This window comes from Chelonoidis abingdonii, chromosome 6 (genome assembly GCF_003597395.2).
Source record: "Chelonoidis abingdonii isolate Lonesome George chromosome 6, CheloAbing_2.0, whole genome shotgun sequence".
In the NCBI taxonomy this organism is placed as follows: domain Eukaryota; kingdom Metazoa; phylum Chordata; order Testudines; family Testudinidae; genus Chelonoidis; species Chelonoidis abingdonii.
In genome coordinates, this window is record NC_133774.1 from 43,181,203 (window position 1) to 43,202,010 (window position 20,808).

The window sequence follows — 20,808 nt, forward strand, 5'->3', positions numbered from 1 at the left end:
ACAGAAAATATGACTAATTGTTACATTTTTGAATGAATGAAAACGTGTACTTTGCCCTTTATAAAAAAGGTAGGTAAAACAAAATAATTATGCTGCTATAAAATGTCTAAAATCCAGGAGTGAGATTACTCAATAAGAAACAGAGCAAAAACAATTGCTGTTCTTTTTTAAAATACTTCAGTGGACACCAGGTTTAAAAAATATATATGGATTTAGTTTTCCCTACAAAGATCATTTCAGAAGTAAAAACTAGAGAACATAGATAGTGAGATCTATAGTCCCCTTGGAACGACAAACACATTCAATGGCAACATAAAAATACATGAGTTTAAAGTAATAAATTTTAAGCTTGCGATTTATAAGAACACTTCTATTATTATTATTATTATTTCCTATAATAAATCTATCCCAAGTTTTCAACCTGAACTACCTGACAAATTGCCTCTAATATCTTCAAGGAACATTTTCTTTAAACTTAGCTTTATGTAGAACAGCCACAAACAATTTACTTAAATTTAAAAAATAACCAAATAAATGAATCAGAAGTGTACATACCTCCTTTAAAAGTTCATCTTGTTTATCCTATAACAAAACCACAAAAAATAAGTGATACTGACCACTAAAGTTTTGTAATATCTATTTCTTTTACAATATATGGCTTGTAACAAAGCTAACAATCTTTCTGTGCTGCTTCATATGACATCACTTTTGGCTCAGTTCAAGTCTATATCCACACTACTTTAATAATTATTTAGGCCTAGATCCTCTGTGTATTTCATGTAGGCAGACCCCTGTATCCTTGCAGAATCACATTAGCTTCAACTAGGCTCCTTAGCGACATATGGGCCACCTACACTGAATAACTTGCAGGACTGAGGGGGTGGGTTTCACTGTCTTCATAGAAGTATATATCCTGAATCAGATTCAGAATTCTATATTCTTACTCTGAATGCCAACATAAGGGAAGACTACGTATGAGAAGTATGTCAGTCAGAAAGCAGTAACAATAATTAAAAGGAAATACCAGGAATATTTTTTTTAAATATACAAGACCGTTCCCAAACTACACCTCTACCCCAATAGAACCCGATCCGATAACGCGAATTCAGATATAACGTGGTAAAGCAGCGGGGAGCCCCGGGCCCTTTAAATCCCCGCCCGAGCCCCACTGTCAGAGCTCCAGTGGGGATTTAAAGGGCTCGGGGCTCCCCACAGCATCTGGAGCACCAGAACCTTTAAATTCCTGCCGGGGCTCTGGCAGCTGGGCTTGGGCGGTGATTTAAAGGGCACGGGGTTCTGGCTGCTGCGGGGAACCCCAGGCCCTTTAAATCTCTGCCAGTGCCCTGCTGCCAGAGCTCCGGCAGTGATTTAAAGGGATCAGTGCTCCCCACAGCAGCTGGAGCACTGGGCCTTTTAAATCCCCTCTGGGGCTCTGGCACCGGAGCTCCAGTGGTGACTCAAAAGGCCGGAGGCTCCCCGCAGCGGCTGGAGCACTGGGCCCTTTAAATCACTGCCGGGGAAGTCGGACCAGGCCAGTACGCCGTACCGGACCAAATCCGATATAACGTGGTCTCACCTATAAGACAGTGAGATTTTTTGGCTCCTGAGGACCGTGTTATATCGGGGTAGAGGTGTAGTTGAAGAACACTCCAGATTTCAAACAATTAGAAATAGAGACAAGGAGCTGCTTCTACCCTCTCCTACAAACAGAAAATAACCGGTGTTACCTCCCAACAGTCTTGTTAAATTCCAGATACAGATTATTACAGTGCTGTAAAGTAAAACAGCTTCAGAATTATTAGCATACATATATGCAAATCTCCTGTGTATTAATATGGCTTTTAAGTAGCAGGTTTGAACACAGAAAAGCTTGTGACCAAAACTACAGATGATGATGATAATAAAACAAAAAAAAAGCCACACCAACCTTAAGACAGACTAAATGAGAAATGCAAATAGTTAAATAGTTTGCTGTGGCTAAGATCTGCTCTAAGCTTACAGAGAAATGGGAAATTCTTAGTCCTCTTCTCTAAATACATTTGGCAGTACGGAAATTTGGCAAAAAATCCAACACTCCTACATTCTTCAACATCGAAAACTCAGGTAGAATAACAAAAAAACGGTGACACTAAACTCTGGAAAAGGAGATTTCAGTAAAATGATAGTCAAAATGGCTCTAAAGCTAAAAGTAAAGCAAGTAAAATCCCTAGAAGTGGCTTGGATAGAATCTCAGAAGTTATCATCGCTAAATGAAAAGGAAACCAGGAAGGCAAGGTTAGGTGGAAATGTTCAATAGACTACTTGAGCCAAGCAGAAATCCTGCAAAATTTAGAAATCTGCCTCTAGTGAAGTCAACAAACTAAAGCAGCATTTCTCAAATGCAGCCGACAGCCTCCAACGCATGGGCAGAGATTGAGGGAGAGTGGCAAAGCATCAGCCCCTCCCTGCAGCGCCTGGTTGTTGCTCCTGAATAGCTGTTACCAAGGCCAGTGAGATCTGCTGCCTTGGTGTTTGCGCTGGCAGCTAGGATCGGCACCCTGCACCACGCAGTCTCTTCAGGGACTCTGGATAGCCCACTGTGTGCATGGTGCCAGAGGTGGCTCTCGTCAGTGGAGGTGGCTGTAGCGTTTGGTCACCAGGATGCTCCACTGGAGCTCCCCTGCTCCTGCCCAGCTGGATTCCACAGGCGGCCGGTAAGTTCCCAACCCTGTTCCCAAGGGCGGGTTGTCACTGAAGGGCTGGGGGTGGCAGGAACAGAGACAAGTTGGTAACAATAAAAAGTTATGCACATTGGATGGAAAAAATTTAACTACTCTTTCACCTTACTGGTATATCAATAAACTACATCAATCTAACCAGGTGGTTACTAGAAAAAGTTCAATGAAAATCTATGTTCAGTTCAGTTCAAAGAAAAAAAAAAGAGAGAACAAAATGTTATAATGCATAAGGAGCTGCATGGAGAAGACTACCTAAAATGTTATAATAGATAAATCAATGCTGTGACCGCCATGGAATACTGCACGCAGTATTGATCACCGCATCTCAGAAAGAACATTGTGTAACTATCAGAGGGGTAAGCTTAGAATCATAGAATCATAGATTATTAGGATTGGAAGGGACCTCAAGAGCTTGTTAGTCTGGATCTGTAAAAAGCAACAAAGAGTCCTGTGGCACCTTATAGACTAACAGATGTATTGGAGCATAAGCTTTCATATTAGTCTATAAGGTGCCACAGGACTCTTCATTTGTGTAACTAGGGGAAGGTCAGAGAAGAGCATGGGGAATGATTAAAAGCCTGGAAAAAACTCTCATATGAAGAGAAAATGAAAAAAACCCTTTGTCCGTCCAAGATAGAACACCTTAACACTTATGCAACTTACTGTGGGAAGGCTGGACTGAACCTGTAAAAACCAAGGCCTCCTTTGCTTTGCATGGACATAAGAGCAAGCCTGAGTCCTTTGCCCCTTCCCCCGTACTGCTGCACTTCGGTGGAGCGTTTACACACCGCATGAGGTGCCGGGGTGAGAGGTGACGAAAGGGGAGACAGGGGCACCGGGGGCAGCAGCCCTGGCAAGGCATTAGCCCAGGCGATTCAGGGCAGTCGGGAGGGGTCACCCATGGCGATGGAAACAGACAGCCTGGGAGCAGCAGGTCCCGCCCCCACAGCAGGACTGGTGGGTGGTTACTGGGTCTCCCAGAGAGCGGCCCCTTAGGCATAACCCCCGTCTGCGGCCTTTAGGGGAGTTAACGGGGACTCCCCGCAGCCTGCGCGGCCTGGGGCAACTGAGGCGCAGACACTCGGGAGGGGACCCTACAGATGGGGAGAAACAGCCCGTTACCATGGCGAGCTCGAGTCCTCACGACGACCTGAGCGGGTCCCGACGCGCCTGAATCTGCGCGCGCTCCGCTCTCATTGGTTGTGTCCGGCTGACGGCGAGAAGCGCTGCCGCTCTCACTTTCGGGCGCCCAGGCGGGATGTGTCGCAGGAGTGTGACGCACACTAACATGGCCTCCGCCGACTCGGAGAGTAAGAGGCGGAAGCTTGAGGAGGTTGCGGCGGGCGCTGTAGCTGGGGATGGAGACGAGGAACCGGAGGAAGAGGAGCGCTGGGTCGGGCCCCTCCCGGGGGAGGCTGCGCAGGCCAAAAAGAGGAGAGGTAACGCGGAGAGCCGCGCCCTGGTCTGGGACACAGGGGAGCGGGGTGGTCCGGGATGGGAGTCCGGACGGGCGGGCGCTGGGATACGGGCTCCGGTCGGGAAGGGTGCCGGAGCGATGGTAAACGCCTCCGAAACACTTGCACCGCTGGCATTTCTGAGAGAACAGAGTCAAAACTGCCCCCAACCTGGCTGTGATCCAGCCTCGTGTCCATAATGAGTAGCTCCTTCTCCTTCTCTTAAAAAATAACAAAAGTACCTTTGTTTTGTTGTTATAAAAGGTGATCGGGAAAACGTTGTGCCCTAGCTGGTGAATTTTCATGCCAGTGCTGTAAAGTTTGTTGTCTTCGGTGTAGAATTGGCTAAGAGCAGTACGTGGATATGCGTTTTGTCAAAGAGTGGTTTCTCTATTCATGCAACAAAGGAAAATATTTAAGATGCTGCATTCTCTGACTTGTTTTGAAGGTTGCTCAGCACAAGAACTTGAAACTTTTCCTTGGTGTAAATCTCTCATGTGTCTCTTGGCCTTAAGAAAGAGGCTTATAGGAACAGATACTTCGAGATGTCACTTACTATGGCTTTGACTGTGCAAACAGGCACAATCTTAACTTTACTACCACGAGCCACCCTGCTATTCACAGTATGGAAGTTAAGCATGTGCACTGAGGCCTACAGTTTGAAATGCTTTCACTTATGAAGATTAATTACTCCTCCATCCAAAAGAAAAAGCTTAACTTCACTACAAGGAAGATCACATTTTATTTGTAAAGCTAGGGTAAAGCAACAGACATACTTCTTGGAGAACACCTGCATGAACAGATTCTTTACAAAGCTTAAAATCTCAAAAATAGACAACTACTAGCAATCAGCTGCTTGTTATTTTCTTGCTACAGTTTTAACAGAGTTGCCTGATTGACATCTGCATCCTGGATTCTGCCATAATACAAACATGGGATTGACTCTTCATCCGCACACAGGCCTACTAAATTAAATAGCAATGAGTGCAGTAGCCTCCCGCTAGATAAATAGCTACAGTTGTCATTTAAGGAGTTGGACCATAAAGAATCTGATTCTTTTTGCAGTCTGTTAATGAAATGGGTAGAGATGCAATTGTTAGATCTTAAATAGTGACATACAAATGATGAAGCTGATTTAGTTGCTTAATGAAAACCACCAAAAAAGGAAGGAGAAAGATAAAAAAAAAAAAAAGCCAAAGGAACTTCCAAGATATGTACTTTCCCTGTTCAATAATTGTGTGATGTGATATTGTCACATTTTTCTCTCCTTTCCCTTTAGTCTGTTTATGAATCACACATTTTTGTCATGTCAAACTTACACTGCAAACTCTACAGGGCAGGTACAATGTTATTACAACCTTTGTGAGGTACCTGACATGTTTTTGAGTGCTCAAAAGTAACAGTGATTACATCTGTTCTGTCAGTAAACACATTTCTTATTGTTCAGATATTGTCACCTTGTAACAGAAGATTGACGATTTGTTTGTTTTTGAGTTCTTTCATGACTGTAGTTATAGACCACCTTTTCTAATATTAGTTATTTTTGGTGTGCTGTCCCTAGATGATACTTTCTTGAGAGGAAAAAAACAAGAATATGTTCAATTAAAATAAGAAGCAGTAACTTCAGATACCTATATAAGTGGACTTTGTTTTCAGTTAACATATCAAACAGAGGATAATGATGTCCATGACTGTAGCAAACCGAATGACCTGAGGCTTAAGGATTTATGCCCCTTCTAAACATTGTTTTTTCTTTTAATCCTTACCAGTTTGTGACTGAATGTTCTTATTATCCATATAATGTGCAATCTATTTTGAATCTTGCAAAGCTGTATGTGTTCCAGAGAATAACACAATGACTAGTAAGAATAAAAAGGAAAAACTGTGTTTAGAAGGGACATAAATCCTTAAACCTCGGGTCATGACTAGTTATCTCTCTTCTTGGAATAAATTATGACACTTCAACCTGAGATGTATTGATTCTAAATACATGTCCCCAAATTTCTGAAAATTATAGTAATAGTCTGTTGTCAAGTCTTCTTTGTGAAAGGTTTCCTTTATATGAGAAATAATGCACTTTAAAGAAATATTTGCATAAGGCCAAATTCTGACCTTGGACGCTCAAGTTAACTTAATTAGGAGTGGGGGAGAGGGAGGGAGAAAATGCATATAGGGACAGACTTTGGCCTTTGGCACTAATATTGTTTTATCATTTCAGAAAACAGGTGTAATTGTTTGTTTAAAACGGTGTGCTTATTTAAATAGTAATGAAATGAGAGATTAGCTGTTTCTAGCATGCCAGCAGTTGGGAGATCCAGGTTCAAAAAATAGTGGTAGAAATCTCATTCATAATGTTAGTATGATGCTCTGATATCTCACCTTTTTTACTAAAACTAATGCAGGTAAACTAATCCAAGTGTAAATAATAATAAAGAGCAGAAGATGAAATATAATATTTATTAAAAGGAAATAATTTCTGCTTTTCTCTTATTTTGTTCAGTCCTTGAATTTGAACATGTCTACCTTGAAAATCTTCCGAGTGCTTCAATGTATGAACGCAGTTACATGCACAGAGATGTCATTACACATGTAGTGTGTACTAAGTGAGTCTTTTGTTTTTCACAGTGTCTTGCAGTCCCAAAACTTTTATGTGATTATGATAGGAAGTTTTTTTTTAACAGACACTTTCCTAATGGAACTTGATGATTTTGGAGGTGAGATTTTAAATTTTTCAGAGCTAATTCAAATAGATTTGGTTTGGTTAAAGAGACACACATTTGAAATCTAGTCAATTTAAAAGTAGTACTGTGTAACCCCTTGCTTAGTTTTGTGGATTTAAAATCCCATTTTCCTGTTCTTAAATTACGTTTTCTCATCCCTGTTTCAATGTGAAATAACTACACAAGCAGGAGAAGCTATACATCAAATGCATCAGAAAGTAAACAACTGCAGAGACAGAAAAAATCTCTAACCTCTTATAATTGCATGTTACTTCTAACAATATTAGCATGAAAAAAATAAGACTCAAGTGTGTTGTTTCAGTTGGTGTAGTCTTTTTACAAATCAAGTCACAGTGTGGGAAGGTAATATCTTGCTTTTTAATTATTAATACTGAGATGGAACTGCTACTGCACACTTTGACAGACTCAAGATTGTTTACATTAAGATATAAAGAATATTGTACTACTATGTAAGGTCTTGATATTAGCTGTTACCCACTATTTGCAAATATATTACATATTCATGTTGTACTTTTCTGAATGAGGAAAAAGGGGAAAAAAATGCGTATCCATTTCAATAGCTATGCTGTACTAGTAAAAATTGATCTTGTACACCATTATTGATTCTTCCCTTCCACCCTCTAGTTTTTAACGTTATGTTTCAATTAATACTCTTACCATTGCAGGACAGATTTTATCATAACTGCCAGCCATGATGGACATGTCAAATTCTGGAAGAAAGTAGAAGAAGGGATTGAATTTGTTAAACATTTTCGTAGCCATTTAGGTAAGAGATTATATTGTATTTGATGTGTTTTTATTAGAATACAATTTTTCTTCAACTCTACTATCTATGTTCTATATTTGCAATATCAAGCAGTAGTTAAATATTTGTTTCATCAGGTGTTCTCCAAAGTTGGAGTATCTGATCCTTCTCCATTATGCAGTAGGATTCTGAGGGATTAGGAGTTAGTGTAGAAATAAACTTTAATGTTTGTTAGATGTATGGTTTATAGGATTCTTAACAATTTATTTTATAATTTTTCTGTGCTTCATTTTTTGAACTTGATGATACTGATTGTTCATGGTAACAGTAAAACTTGTAAATAGCTATCTTTAATTAGATGTAACAATCAGCTTTAAAAATATATTATTTAGAGTCCTTCCAAAAGTTTAATTGCTACCATTGACTTCAACAAGTATGTTTACAGATATAAAATTTGATCTTTTCTGAGCCAAAAAAAATACATTATTTTCTTAAGTGGGATTAGTGGAGCAATTAAAAAAATAAGCAATTTTATGTTGGGTCACTAATTCTCTATAGAGTGGCTAACTGCCCCAAGACAATGCAGACATGAACAGTGCAATGTAGAACTCTATTATTATTCTGTACTACAGCTTTAAAGTACAGATACTATATACAACAATTGCAGGCTCTAAAATGTTGTTCAGATCTGAGAACAATATTTAGAGCCTGCAGTTGTTGTATATAGTATTGTGTATTTTATCATTCTGTACTACAGCTTTAATTGAATAATCCTTCAAAGTGGCAGATACTCTTCATGCTTTGTTTTGAACGTTGTATCTGTCTCTTCCATGTTTTAATATTATATTGGGTTTATTGTAACAGGGGTCATTGAGAGTATTGCAGTTAGTTCCGAAGGGGCATTATTCTGTTCTGTTGGGGATGACAAAGCAATGAAGGTGTTTGATGTAGTGAACTTTGATATGATCAACATGCTGAAACTTGGGTAAGTCATTTCATTCTGTAAAAACATTTTTGGTGATCGTAAGTGTTTGAGGACTTTGAATAAGAGTGAATTAAACCAAATTATTATTGATCATTTTAAGTTTAAAAAAGAAAAAATTCCAATCAGCCTTTATTTAACTAAGTTAAGGGAGTGTGTGCCCAGCAGTTTAGAGATTTCCTGATATATGTAGAATTGTACTATATGTGGCTTTAATCTCCTGCTGTAAAAAGTGTGCAACAAAGTTTTCATATTTTTCAGTATGACATGCACCTGACATTTGAGGATATGTGTCATATAACATATGACAAGATACATGATGGTAATCATATCTCATAAGAGAGCAAAAACAATGAAAAAACAAGTGTTCTATAGCCCACAGAAAGTTCTTGTCAGGTCTTTAGTATTTCTCATTCTGAAAGTATCATATCAACATAGGCATTTTGTACCACACCTATTACTGCGATATTCACATAGTGAAATAAACAGTGTTTTTCTATTAGGGCTGATTGTTTTGTTTTATTTTTTTAATCCTATTCTCAGTTTACCTTACCTTTTCTACTTACTTTTAATATTTAACAGTCCACGTACAACCAGTTTTTAAATCAATGCAGTTAGGGTAGGAGCTACTGTTTTTAACTGGAGAGCTGATCACAGTCTGGTCTCTGTACTGCCATTGTGACTGACAGCTGTTCTCTTGTTTTCTGCCTCTTAACCAGTTTTTAATCCATGACAGAACTTTGGCTTTCATGCCACAACTACTTAATTTCCTTAATAGCTTCTTTTTTGAGGATCTTTACCAAAATTATTTTGGACTTGCAAAATAATCTACCAATTGTTAGGGATTTGCTAGTTGAGTTGTCAAAGAATTCTAGATAGCATAGTTGTTTCCGGAGGCTGTCCTGGTTCTTTGTATTATATAATGTTAGTTTTTGTTTTTCATAATTCTAGCTTTAGTATTGTTTCAACTAGCTGATAGACCAATGAGACTTATTTCAGTATCAGATGATTCCCAGAGTATCTGTTAGCATCCTTTTAAAAGATAAGCATAACATTGGCTATTCTTCAATCCTCTGGTTCATTTTAATTAGAGTAAATATCTTTGTTAGCAGCTAAACCATTTCATTTTAAATTCCTTCAGAATTCTTGATTGATATAATATGGTCCTCGTGGTTTGTTGCAATTTATAATCTATTGATCTTTTTATTAATCAATTTGTAATACAGTCCTGGTGACTTATTGCGGGACCCGATCCTGCTCCTGTTGAATTTGATGGCACAGCTGCCTTTGTTTTCAGTTGTGCCAAAATCTGACTTTAAATTATCAATTTCAGGACAGAGAAGAAATGCTATTGTCATGAAGGTTTAGTACTAATAGATTTCCACACCAGATATTGTAATGGATCACATCCCTATTTTCCCCACCTACCGTCTGTACCCTAACTTCCTGTCACAACTACTTTGTGAAGCATTGTGGAAGAGCAGAGATTAGGTAACTGGCACATTCCTTCAGTAATACACCACTGAATTTTCATAGACGACATATTATCCAAAGCTAGTAAATAATAATTCTACCCAAAAATTGCCTCTGCCATTTGATTTCAAATTGATAGTTCACTTGACTTCAAAAAGTTGAGGAGATAGCTTGCTACATATGTTCTGGACTATCAAATTATTGATCTCTCTTTATCTGTAATATAGAAAATAATACTGAACAGAAATCTAGCCTGTGGACGAATGTGTAGCCAAGTGTTTGCAGTATTGTTATAGCCATTTTGATCCTAGAATATTAAACATACAAGGTGGGTGAGGTAATATTTTTTATTAGTCCTATAAAAAATATTACATCACCCACCTTGTCTATTTAGCATATCTATCTAGGTAAATCAAGGCGTGCTTATTTTGTTTTTGCTTTTTCCTCTACTTTCTGTTCCAGCTACTGCCCTGGCCAGTGTGAATGGATATACTGCCCTGGAGATGCCATATCTTCTGTTGCATCTTCTGAGAAGAGCACAGGAAAAATATTTATATATGATGGTCGAGGAAATAACCAGCCACTTCATGTTTTTGATAAACTCCATACATCCCCTCTTACTCAGATACGGCTGAACCCCACCTACAAAGTAGTAGTGTCTTCTGACAAGTCTGGAATGATTGAATACTGGACTGGGACTCCTCATGAATATAAATTCCCCAAAAATGTGAACTGGGAGTATAAAACAGACACCGATTTATATGAATTTGCTAAATGTAAAGCTTACCCATCCAGTATATGTTTCTCACCTGATGGCAAGAAAATGGCCACTATTGGTTCCGATAGAAAAGTTAGAATTTTCAGGTTCTTGACTGGGAAGCTTATGAGAGTCTTTGATGAATCCCTGAGTGTGAGTTCAATTTTCCTTCTATATTCTGATTTTTCTTTTTTTGTATATTAATTTACTCCCCAGTACCTTTTATCTACTTTATCACCAGTTTTTTTAAAGATGGGTTTTATTATTTACCTTATATTACAAAGGAGTTTTTTTCTATATTAGCATCTTTTAATCTTATACTTCTATGGTATCTAACTTCTACATGTTAATCTGTGCTAAATATACTTTGAAATTTAATTGCTGTTTTTCATTTAGGAAATGTAATTTTTGTGCAGCTAGACTGCCCATTTTGCTAGAAAGCATTTGAAAAAAATGTCTGCTTTAATCAAAATCAGGAAAAAAATGTAAGGGGAAAAATCTTTTTAAAGATTGCTTTGTTAGAGCAAACATACTTTTTTTTCATTGCCAGGGTCTTGGATGCTAACTACAGCTTGAGTTTAGATAGTCAAAAGAAAAATAATTCTAATTGTGTATATTTCAGTTCCTGCGTTAGCTAAAGAAAATACTTGAATGATTCACTCAAACATTTATTTAAGCTTGTGAATAGCTGAGTAATTCTACTGAAGTGAAAGTTAAGTATGTGTTTCAATCCTTTGCTAGATCATAGCATTTATTGTATATTCATACCATTGGTGATTGATTGTCTTGTTTCTGTAGATGTTTACTGAGCTGCAACAGATGAGACAACAGCTGCCAGACATGGAGTTTGGCCGACGTATGGCTGTTGAGCGTGAGTTGGAGAAGGTGGATGCAGTCAGGTTAATTAACATAATTTTTGATGAAACTGGACACTTTGTGCTCTATGGAACAATGCTGGGTATTAAGGTCATAAATGTAGAAACTAACCGGTAAGTCTTATTCCAACTGTGTTTATGCACCTACATATAATGGTTAGTCTCAAAGAGTCTATAATTTCAGCCAATTTTTTAATATTCTTGTTCCATTTAAAATTTTGCATGTCAATAGATCTTTATGTTTCTTCAGAATTAGGTTGAAAATGAACTGTTTGTATGCCAAATATTGAATTTTATGGCTTAAAACTTGGTAAAATGAGAGAAGATATGCATAAAAATCCTTGGAATAATTATTTTGCACAGGCAGTCAATTTCTGGCTCATAGTAAATACAATCAGATACACTAATGGAAAGTTAATGACCGTTTTTTGTTTATAATTCTGCATGGTAGAATAAATGAGGATCGATGGTTTGGGGATTTTTAGGGTAGGAAAGGCTGAGTAGTCAGTTTTTTTGTAAGAGTTTTGAAAAGGGAAAGCATTGTAAATAAACTTGTAATAGCGTTCCCTCCTGCCCCCTCCCTCCCTCTATATATAGCGACACATATATTTGATAAGATGAAGAGCAGTGTTTCTTGAATTCTGCTAAGAGTCTAGTTATGGCTGGAGGAGACTGACTGTATGACATGGAAGTTTAACAGTAGTCATACTTTTTTTTGTTTTGTTTTTGTTTTTGAACACCATGTACTATAGGTGTGTTCGTATCTTAGGCAAACAGGAAAATATCAGGGTGATGCAACTGGCTTTGTTCCAAGGTGTAGCAAAGAAACATCGTGCTGCAACCACTATAGAGATGAAAGCATCTGAAAACCCTGTACTCCAGAATATCCAGGCAGATCCAACAATAGTCTGCACATCTTTCAAAAAGAACAGGTTTTACATGGTAGGTATGGTTTCTGTTAGACTAATCCAAGATAGAAATTATTCAGTTTTGTGTGTGTGTGTTTTTTAAACAACTTCTCACAGACTTTTTTAGTGCTTTTTGACTTGAAGAATTTTGCTAGTGACAACTTTCCCAGACAAGGCTCCTTAAATTACAACAGTATTTCAGAATTTTTAGCTTGGATTTATCTGAGATTAGCTTTATGATCCTTCAGTTTTTACTGAGTTAGTCAAGAAATTGTGAATCTTGGACTCCTTTATATCTTAGTAAAGTTTTAGTTCCTGTGTTTGGTAGTTAGGATTTCTTTTGAAGCTATATTTGTATATAGCTATGTAATTACTCTGTAGTGCCTGGGAAGCCTAATGAAGGATCAGGGCTCATTTGTGCTAAGCACTGTATAGACAAGTAACAGACATTTGGTGCAGAAACCTGACTGTCATTTGCTTAACTAGTACTTGTGCTTAACCTTGATTGTTACCAAGTGTGTGTACCCTAAACTGTCAGAAGTTAATTATAGAACTGAACACACAACTTGCAAAAGTACAGACCAGGAAGAAAAGTTGACAGGATCTGGGACTTTTTTATTTATCAAACATACAGCAAATATATAGTGTATTTCAGTGACTGTAATTGCCATCTGAAACTTTATAATGTACACACTTGGTGCTGTATGTTGGCATTTCTCTACTGTTTGACCTTTTATTATGTGTTTTCTCTAATTAGTTTTGTCTTCTGCCTTTTGAGCACTAGTCTAGGGATCATATTGCTGTGGATGAAAATGGCTCTTTGAATTAATCATTGCCTTTCTATAGTATTAGATTAGTATGAAGACAGAATAAGAGTACTTACTATATCCGTGTAATGAGATCAAGGGAGACTTCGAATTCTGTCTGATCCTAGCACAAGGAGCATTGCCTGAGTATGAGTGTACTTTACCTGTACACGTTTTTATATTCTTCCCTTTTAAATAAAACAATGTTAAAGGCAGGCGAAAGGTATAAGGGGGAGAGATCACAAAAAACTATCGATATACTCATTCATGAGCCACATTTTTTTAGTAAAAAAGGGAAGCATCAGAGAAGGTCGGCTTATGAACAGGTATAGAGAGGGGGAGAGGCAGCAGAGCAAGAAGGGAAGAGTCGGGGCCAGAGTCTCTCCACTTCTGGGAATGCTGCTCTCCCCCCAGCCTCTGAAGCAGCTGCAGCTTGGGGCTGGCAGGCTGCAGCCGTGCCATTCGGCCCACCGGAGCACTCTGCCGCCGTGCCGCCCAGCCTGCTGAAGCAGCTTCAGCCAGGCCAGACACATCCTTCCCTGGCCTGCCCCCGCTAAAATGGGAAGGGATGGAATGGGGAGAATGTGGAGGACCTGGACTAGGGGTGGGGTCATGTGGGGAGTAGTCACAGGGGTTACTCCCCTGACTCTCAGCTTCTCTCCCCCCCCCACCCTGTGCGTCCCTCCCCCCTCTCAAATTTCCCCATCAGTTACTGTCCTGGCCCTTTAGAGTGAGCAGCTAGTGGGCTGGGACACATTTTGTTTACTTAGGTTTACCTCACTGCCTTCGAATGCTCGAGGTAAACAAACCATCTCAGCCTGCCGACAGCTTATCCTGCTGGCCCGGGAGCCAAAGTTTGCCAACCCCTGAATTATAGGGTCGGCTTATGCATGGGTCATAAAAAATTTCCATTTTTACTTATCCATCTTGCGAGGGGGGTCGACTTATAAACTAACTGGCTTATATCTGGACTGGAAATTGTTACCTTTAATCTGCAGGTGGAAGGACTGTCAGTCTTTATTTCACACATACTGAAATGCAGGAAGATAGACTTTTATAATATGATCTTTCTCACTGACTTTTAGCTGGGAAGCTTTGTATGGTATCTAAATAAGAAAATATAAAGGTAGCAACCTTTTGTCTTTTTGTTCTTCAGTTTACTAAACGTGAACCAGAAGATACAAAGAGTGCAGATTCTGACAGAGATGTATTTAATGAGAAACCATCTAAGGAAGAGGTCATGGCAGCCACTCAAGCTGAAGGCCCCAAAAGGGTTTCTGATAGTGCCATTATTCACACAAGCATGGGAGATATTCATGTCAAGCTTTTCCCTGTTGAGTATGTATTTTGTACCTTTTTAAAAGTAGTTTTGCTTTTATTGTTCCTTTCTTTGAGGCTGTTTTGTTGTCAGTTACTGGGGCAGGAGGACTGCTTATAATTTGATTTCCCCTGCTCCTCATCCAAGGATTCCTATTACATAATATTATTGGTTGCATATTTGCCTAATTAATTATATAAATCAAACTGCTGGGATGTTAGCAACCACACTAGGGGCAAAAAATAGCTTAAAGCAGCAGCAGGGGCAGTGGTTCTCAATATTTTTTGTTGTTGTTGGAGTACTCCTTAGAAATTGTAAATCCCCTCCCATGTCTGCTTGTATCATGTCTAAGTTTGTCAGATCTCACCTACTACTTTTCCTTTCTTCTGTGTTGTTTTATTTTTGATTTATGGATTTGCTCTTTTTACCTTGTTTTGACCTTTTTCTGATTCTCCCCCAGATGCTCGTGTGATATCAGCACTGTTTTGTGCAAGTTAGGTGTTACTGCAGAGATAACAGAGCTGTGCTATTTCATGCAGTCTAGAGGAAAGGAGAATAGAAAATGTGGTTGGCAGCAGCAGATCTGGCAACAGCTTTCTAAACCAGAGGGATGATGCATCCTGCAACTCGAAATTTATGCATAAAGCAATTACTTTTGGTGCCATTGCAAACCTGAAACCTCTCACAAGAGCTACCTTCTCCATCAAAACTGTATCCTATAATGGAGAAAGTTTTATGTGCAACTATGCATGAACATTATCCCATTTATGTTCAACTGCTGGCACATAACTGAGAAGGGTTCTTGTACAACTGTTGATGAATAAAATCTTCTTTGTTCATCTGTACTTCTGTACCCCAGCATCTGCGCCTCCTCATACTACTGCTGTTGTGAATGTTGGTTCCACTTCATACTTGTTAACACTTTGTAATTTTATCTATAGTATGTAAGTGGAACTATGGGGAGGAAATACTGTCTAGTGGTTAGGGCATTAGACTTGGACTTGGGAGAACTGGCTTTTTTTATGGCCCTGATATTGACCAGCTGTGTGACCCCGGGCAAGTCATTGCACCCATCTATGCTTCCTGCTCTTTGTCAGTTACCGGTTAAGCTTATACATTCTTTGGAGACATGGTCTGTCTTATGTGTTTTTTGTGTAGTGCCCAGTACAATGGGTCCCCGATCTCGGGCGGAGCCCCTAGGGCACTACTGCAGTACAGATAAGTGTTATTTAGTCTTGCCTTAAATTTGTTATGCAACTGCAGGTGCCCCAAAACAGTGGAGAATTTCTGTGTACACAGCAGGAATGGTTACTACAATGGGCACACATTTCACCGTATTATCAAGGTAATTTACAAGACTAATGCTTTTCCTGTGGGTTTGTATGACACAAAATACAGAGCATAAAACATTTGTGCCAGTTCTGTCTGAATTCGTCATTTATATTGCTTTTTTTGTTATATTTAAGCATGGTGAATTATTATATTTAAATCAGTTAAATTGTCTTTTTTGGAATTGTTTCATAGAGACCTTCAGCCTTTACAGGGAACTGTTAGATTTTGAAGAATGTTATGATTTAGTAAGGTTATGGTTCAGTTTAAAAGTAGTAGTCTTGCTGGTAAACTGCAGAGCCAGCCTGAAAACTGAGATGTTGAGCTAAGCGCAGATTACAGTAGAACCTGAGTTACGAATTGACCAGTTAAGCACACAATCAGGCAGCAGCTGACCAAAAAAAAAAAAAGAAGCAAAACCAGTACAGTACTGTGTTTAAACATAAACAGCTAAAAAAGTAAAGGGAAAGCAGCATTTTTCTTCTGCAAGTAAAGTTTCAAACCTGTATTAAGTCAATGTTCAGTTATTAAACTTTTGAAAGAACCACCATAGCATTTTGTTCAGAGTTACAAACCACCTCCATTTTCAAGGTGTTTGTAACTCTGAGGTTCTACCTTACTATACTGAATGTCCTGGCTACCCAGGACAAAACCAAAACAAACGAGCAAACAAACCCTCTGCAAAGTCTTGGTTGTGCTTGGTTCACTGAAGATATCGCAGAATGCATTACTCTGTGACACCAGTAGAAGTAAGTTGCAGTGAGACTACTGATATTTGTGATGACACATTCTGAGATCTGTGAACTACGATGTACGAAGATGATTTTGCAAGAGAAACTTCTTTTTTTCCTTGATCCTTATCCTTTCCCTAGTCAAAATCACTTGGGCTGAATCACTTTTCCTGCAAATACAGAAGCTCTGATTTGTCCATGAAGGCGCCAAGGTTGCTCATCCATTTATCTTGTAAAGGATGAAACATTTTTAGGGATTATTCCCAGAATGTGAGCACCCCAGACTTTCTCCCCTTCATTTCTGGCATGGTGGAGTTGGCCCCAAAGAAAAACTGAAGGCTAAGAGGACCTTTGACTAGGAGGAAGCACTCTCAGGAGACACAAAATGGAAGCTCTGCCACAATTGCTTCCAGCACTCGAATCCTTGCTGTACCTGGAGAATAAGTTCGGAGTCTGGACAGCTTGTTAGCACAAGCTGAGAGTCTGGACATCTGTGTCATCCCCCCACCAGCTGAGACCCTTGGCAAGGGCAGTTTAGAGCTCCTTGCCATTTGAAATACAGCAGGGAAGTCTGTCTTCAACCATTGAGAGTTCTTTGAGGAAACATTCTAAAATTCCCCAGCCCTTGTCTCTGGAGAAAAGCTGTCAAGTAATAGTCCCCTAGCAAGAATGCCAGACTCCTTGCTAACACTTCCTCCCCAGAAAAGGATCTAGGCTCCCTCTGGGATGTTCCCTTGTGTTTACTTTCCAGCTGAATTAGACAATGAGAAACAGGTACTAGATTCCTCCGTGCAGAAAAAGTGCCAGAAGACAACATGAACTAGGGAGAGGGATCGATCTCTAGTTGGGAACAAAACAAAAACAAAAAACACCCTCCTTCCAAAGGATAAAAGAAAAACAAAGGAAAAAAAATGCAAGGGGGCCAGACTGCACAAGTGAAAAGCCAAGAGGCATGCTAGATGCTCATCCCTTTCTACCAGCTCTGGTGTCAACAGGCTGATATGACATGACTTAGAACTCAAAGCAGGCATGTAGGGGTTAGGCAGGTCTGTGCTTTCTGCAGGAATGGACAGCTTGTAAAGCTTTAAACTTCTTATGTATGGGATAGAAAAATAAAACTTAACACTTTTTTTTGCAGAAGGTGCAGAATTACAGGTACATAACCCCTACAGGCTCTCATGTTATGTCACCAACAGGATATGTTAGAGAATCTTATTCTGATGATGAGCTAGACATCATTTAAAAACAAAAAAAAACACCCAACTATTTGGGGCACTCTGGGTTCTATTCTAACACTTGCATATCTTATATAAAAATCTGTCAGTTTTAAAAACAAATCTTGTATGTTCTACAGCAAAATGCGATGGTGTGTTTAATTCCTATGCAGGGTTTTATGATTCAGACTGGTGATCCAACTGGTACAGGAATGGGAGGTGAAAGCATCTGGGGGGGAGAATTTGAAGATGAGTTTCATTCAACTTTACGACATGACAGACCCTACACACTTAGTATGGCTAATGCAGGGTCAAATACCAATGGTTCCCAGTTCTTCATAACAGTGGTACCAACTGTAAGTAATATTTAAAACCCAGTTAACATCTGATTTGAAGATCAACCATGATGGTATTATGTAAAGAAGCAGTTTTGCCAGTTCTCTAGTGAAAAAGAAGGATGCTATTATGTAGTTAATGAAGTGACAAAAGCACATTGCTTAAGTATAACTGAAAAATGTCCTTTAGAAGCAGTGATTAAACTTGTGATTATGAAAGGCTTTAGACTTGAGAATATGAGTAAAAGGCACATGTTAAATTTTAAATCTTACTGTAGACAATGGAATGTTATATTAACAGGAGTTACATCTTCCGCTCTTAACATCAAAATTTAATTTTTATTTATTAAAAAATATCCCTCTCACTAAGACTGGCAAAACTTCTGCATGGGTTGTGAAGATTTAGCAGGTATAGATACTACTACTATCTATAGCCTGCTGTATTCTGACTTTGCACAGAGAGTCAAGATTTGGCCCCAAAGTCTCTCCATTAATACTTTCATTGTTGTGTGACTTAGTTCACTATATACTAGAAGTAGGAAACTTTGGTATGTGAGTCTTTAACAAAACAAAACAGAACAAAACCCTTCAAAATGCTGTAGTCTGTGGATGTCCTTAGAAGCAATTTGCATATGCACCATCATTTTACTATTTTAGAGACTTGCCATTTTAGAGCTGTTTTAGGGGCATTTATAAACAATTTAATAGCTGATGTTGAGGTAGCTGTAGTGGTATACAGGGAAATGTTATTAACATATGATCTAATTCCTCACAAATATGAACTTTACCCATTTTCTAGTGGTGGTGAAAGTGGATTATATTGTCACAACTGAGTTTCAAGCATGTGAAAGCATTAGTTTTCATATATAGATAGGCTGGAATAGAATTTATGCAAACATATTCCATTTAGAAAAGTTTTTTTTCACCATTGAAGGTCTATGAATTAAAATGACTGCATAGCTAGCATTTTTGCCTTGCAAGATTTTATTAATGCTTAGGTATAAACAAATTGAGAACTAGCTTCAGAGTTGTTGAATAGTGTAATAGACACATGCTTTCACTGTATACTTGTTAGAATAATTAACAGTGAATACACTTTAAAGTGTAAAGCTTAAAACTTAATAACCTTAATCTACAATTGCTTTTGCGTTCACTTATTCTAGCACTAAATCTCTTTGCCCTACTATTTAACCTACAGAATGCTTAATATTTTATCAAAAATTCTGTTTCCTCTTTGTTCCACCCCCTGAACAGCCTTGGCTGGATAACAAGCACAGTGTCTTTGGACGAGTAACTAAAGGAATGGAAGTTGTTCAGAGAATCTCAAATGTGAAAGTAAATCCCAAAACTGACAAACCATATGAAGATGTCAGCATCATTAATATCACTGTGAAGTAAAATAAAATTTGAAAAACCTACCTTCAGAATAATGGTGTGGGACCCAAAAGCAAACACACTGAGCAGTGGGACTTCATTTTTTAATAGTTCTTTGCTCTGGAAACCCCCAGGACTGAACAAACACCAACCCCTCCACCAATCGTGTAGCTGAAATGCCCCAAACTATATTTTTAATAACTTTATATTTTAAAATAAAAGGTGACCATGTTAAGTTTTTGTCTCTTGCCTCTTTTCTATGTTAAATTATATGTATTTGTACATTCAAAATGTCTGAAGGGTACTGATTTTGCATAATCATGAGCATGTTAATCTAACTTCCTATGACTCTTGCTAATGTCTTCTTTACTGAGTTTCTCTGTTTGCATTTTCCTTATTGAGTTTATATTTCATGCCAAAAATAGGTTTTTCCCATCAAAACTGATATTTTTTGGAAGAGCAAATATGAGCATTTCATAGTCTGCAGAGCAGTTTCTACTCTGCTAATTAATACAGCCTTTCAGCACAGCCACTTCTGTCACATGCATGCACATCCATCCCAAAATTAGAAAAAAAAGCTATGACAGTACATGGGATTTGCCTCTGTCCTTTAGAGACTGCATATCCTTAGGGTGGCAAACTAAGGGTCAGTTACTGAAATACTAATGCATAAGATCCTGTTTAGGTTGATATGAGCTGCCTGATTTGGGGCTGTAGTAGGGCACTAATTGCTAGCAGTAGACTAAAACTTCTAGTTCTGTCTAAAATTCTACACCAAGTATTTCTTTCCACTAAAATACCTGGTTTACTGAGATCTCTTCGCCATTTCAGGTGTTGTAGTAATGTCATTTATTTAACTGAAGAGCAGATAACTGATATCACCTTTACAGACTTCTAGTGAACTTGTCAAACGTGATCGTATCACTAAATGCTCTCCTTATAAAGTAATTTTAACTCTGTCAAAAACTATTTGTTGGGTTCGTTTAATCCTAGGCCATAGCACAAGATTTAATTGGGTTAACATTTAGGGTAGCCCGTTCACAAAAAAA

General features: G+C 38.5%; 2 protein-coding genes across 4 annotated transcripts in view; one reads left to right on the plus strand and one right to left on the minus strand.

The window, feature by feature from the left end:
• CENPK (centromere protein K) overlaps positions 1-3,911 on the minus strand; it is a 47,624-nt gene extending 43,713 nt beyond the window's left edge. The window contains exons 1-2 of the mRNA XM_032773667.2: positions 3,840-3,911; positions 556-582 (exon numbers count right to left, since the gene is read on the minus strand). Coding sequence (XP_032629558.1) covers positions 556-582; positions 3,840-3,842 — 30 coding nt within the window. The 5' untranslated portion in view covers positions 3,843-3,911. The remainder of the gene's footprint in view (positions 1-555; positions 583-3,839) is intronic.
• A 49-nt stretch (positions 3,912-3,960) lies between these two features.
• On the plus strand, positions 3,961-19,994 carry PPWD1 (peptidylprolyl isomerase domain and WD repeat containing 1). Of its 3 annotated transcripts, XM_032773661.1 has the most exons (11): positions 3,961-4,156; positions 6,672-6,774; positions 7,578-7,678; positions 8,522-8,642; positions 10,575-11,022; positions 11,668-11,858; positions 12,497-12,686; positions 14,615-14,796; positions 16,040-16,121; positions 18,224-18,406; positions 19,640-19,994. In XM_032773661.1, exons 1-11 carry the CDS (start codon positions 3,976-3,978, stop codon positions 19,781-19,783), a joined length of 1,926 nt encoding a protein of 641 aa, XP_032629552.1. In that variant the 5' UTR covers positions 3,961-3,975; the 3' UTR covers positions 19,784-19,994. The 3 variants fall into 3 exon arrangements, with proteins under 3 accessions (XP_032629552.1, XP_032629555.1, XP_032629557.1); XM_032773666.1 differs by lacking the exon at positions 6,672-6,774 and having other exon boundaries at positions 4,078-4,156; XM_032773664.2 differs by lacking the exons at positions 16,040-16,121; positions 18,224-18,406; positions 19,640-19,994 and adding an exon at positions 15,237-16,033 and having other exon boundaries at positions 3,972-4,156.
• Positions 19,995-20,808: the final 814 nt, after the last annotated feature.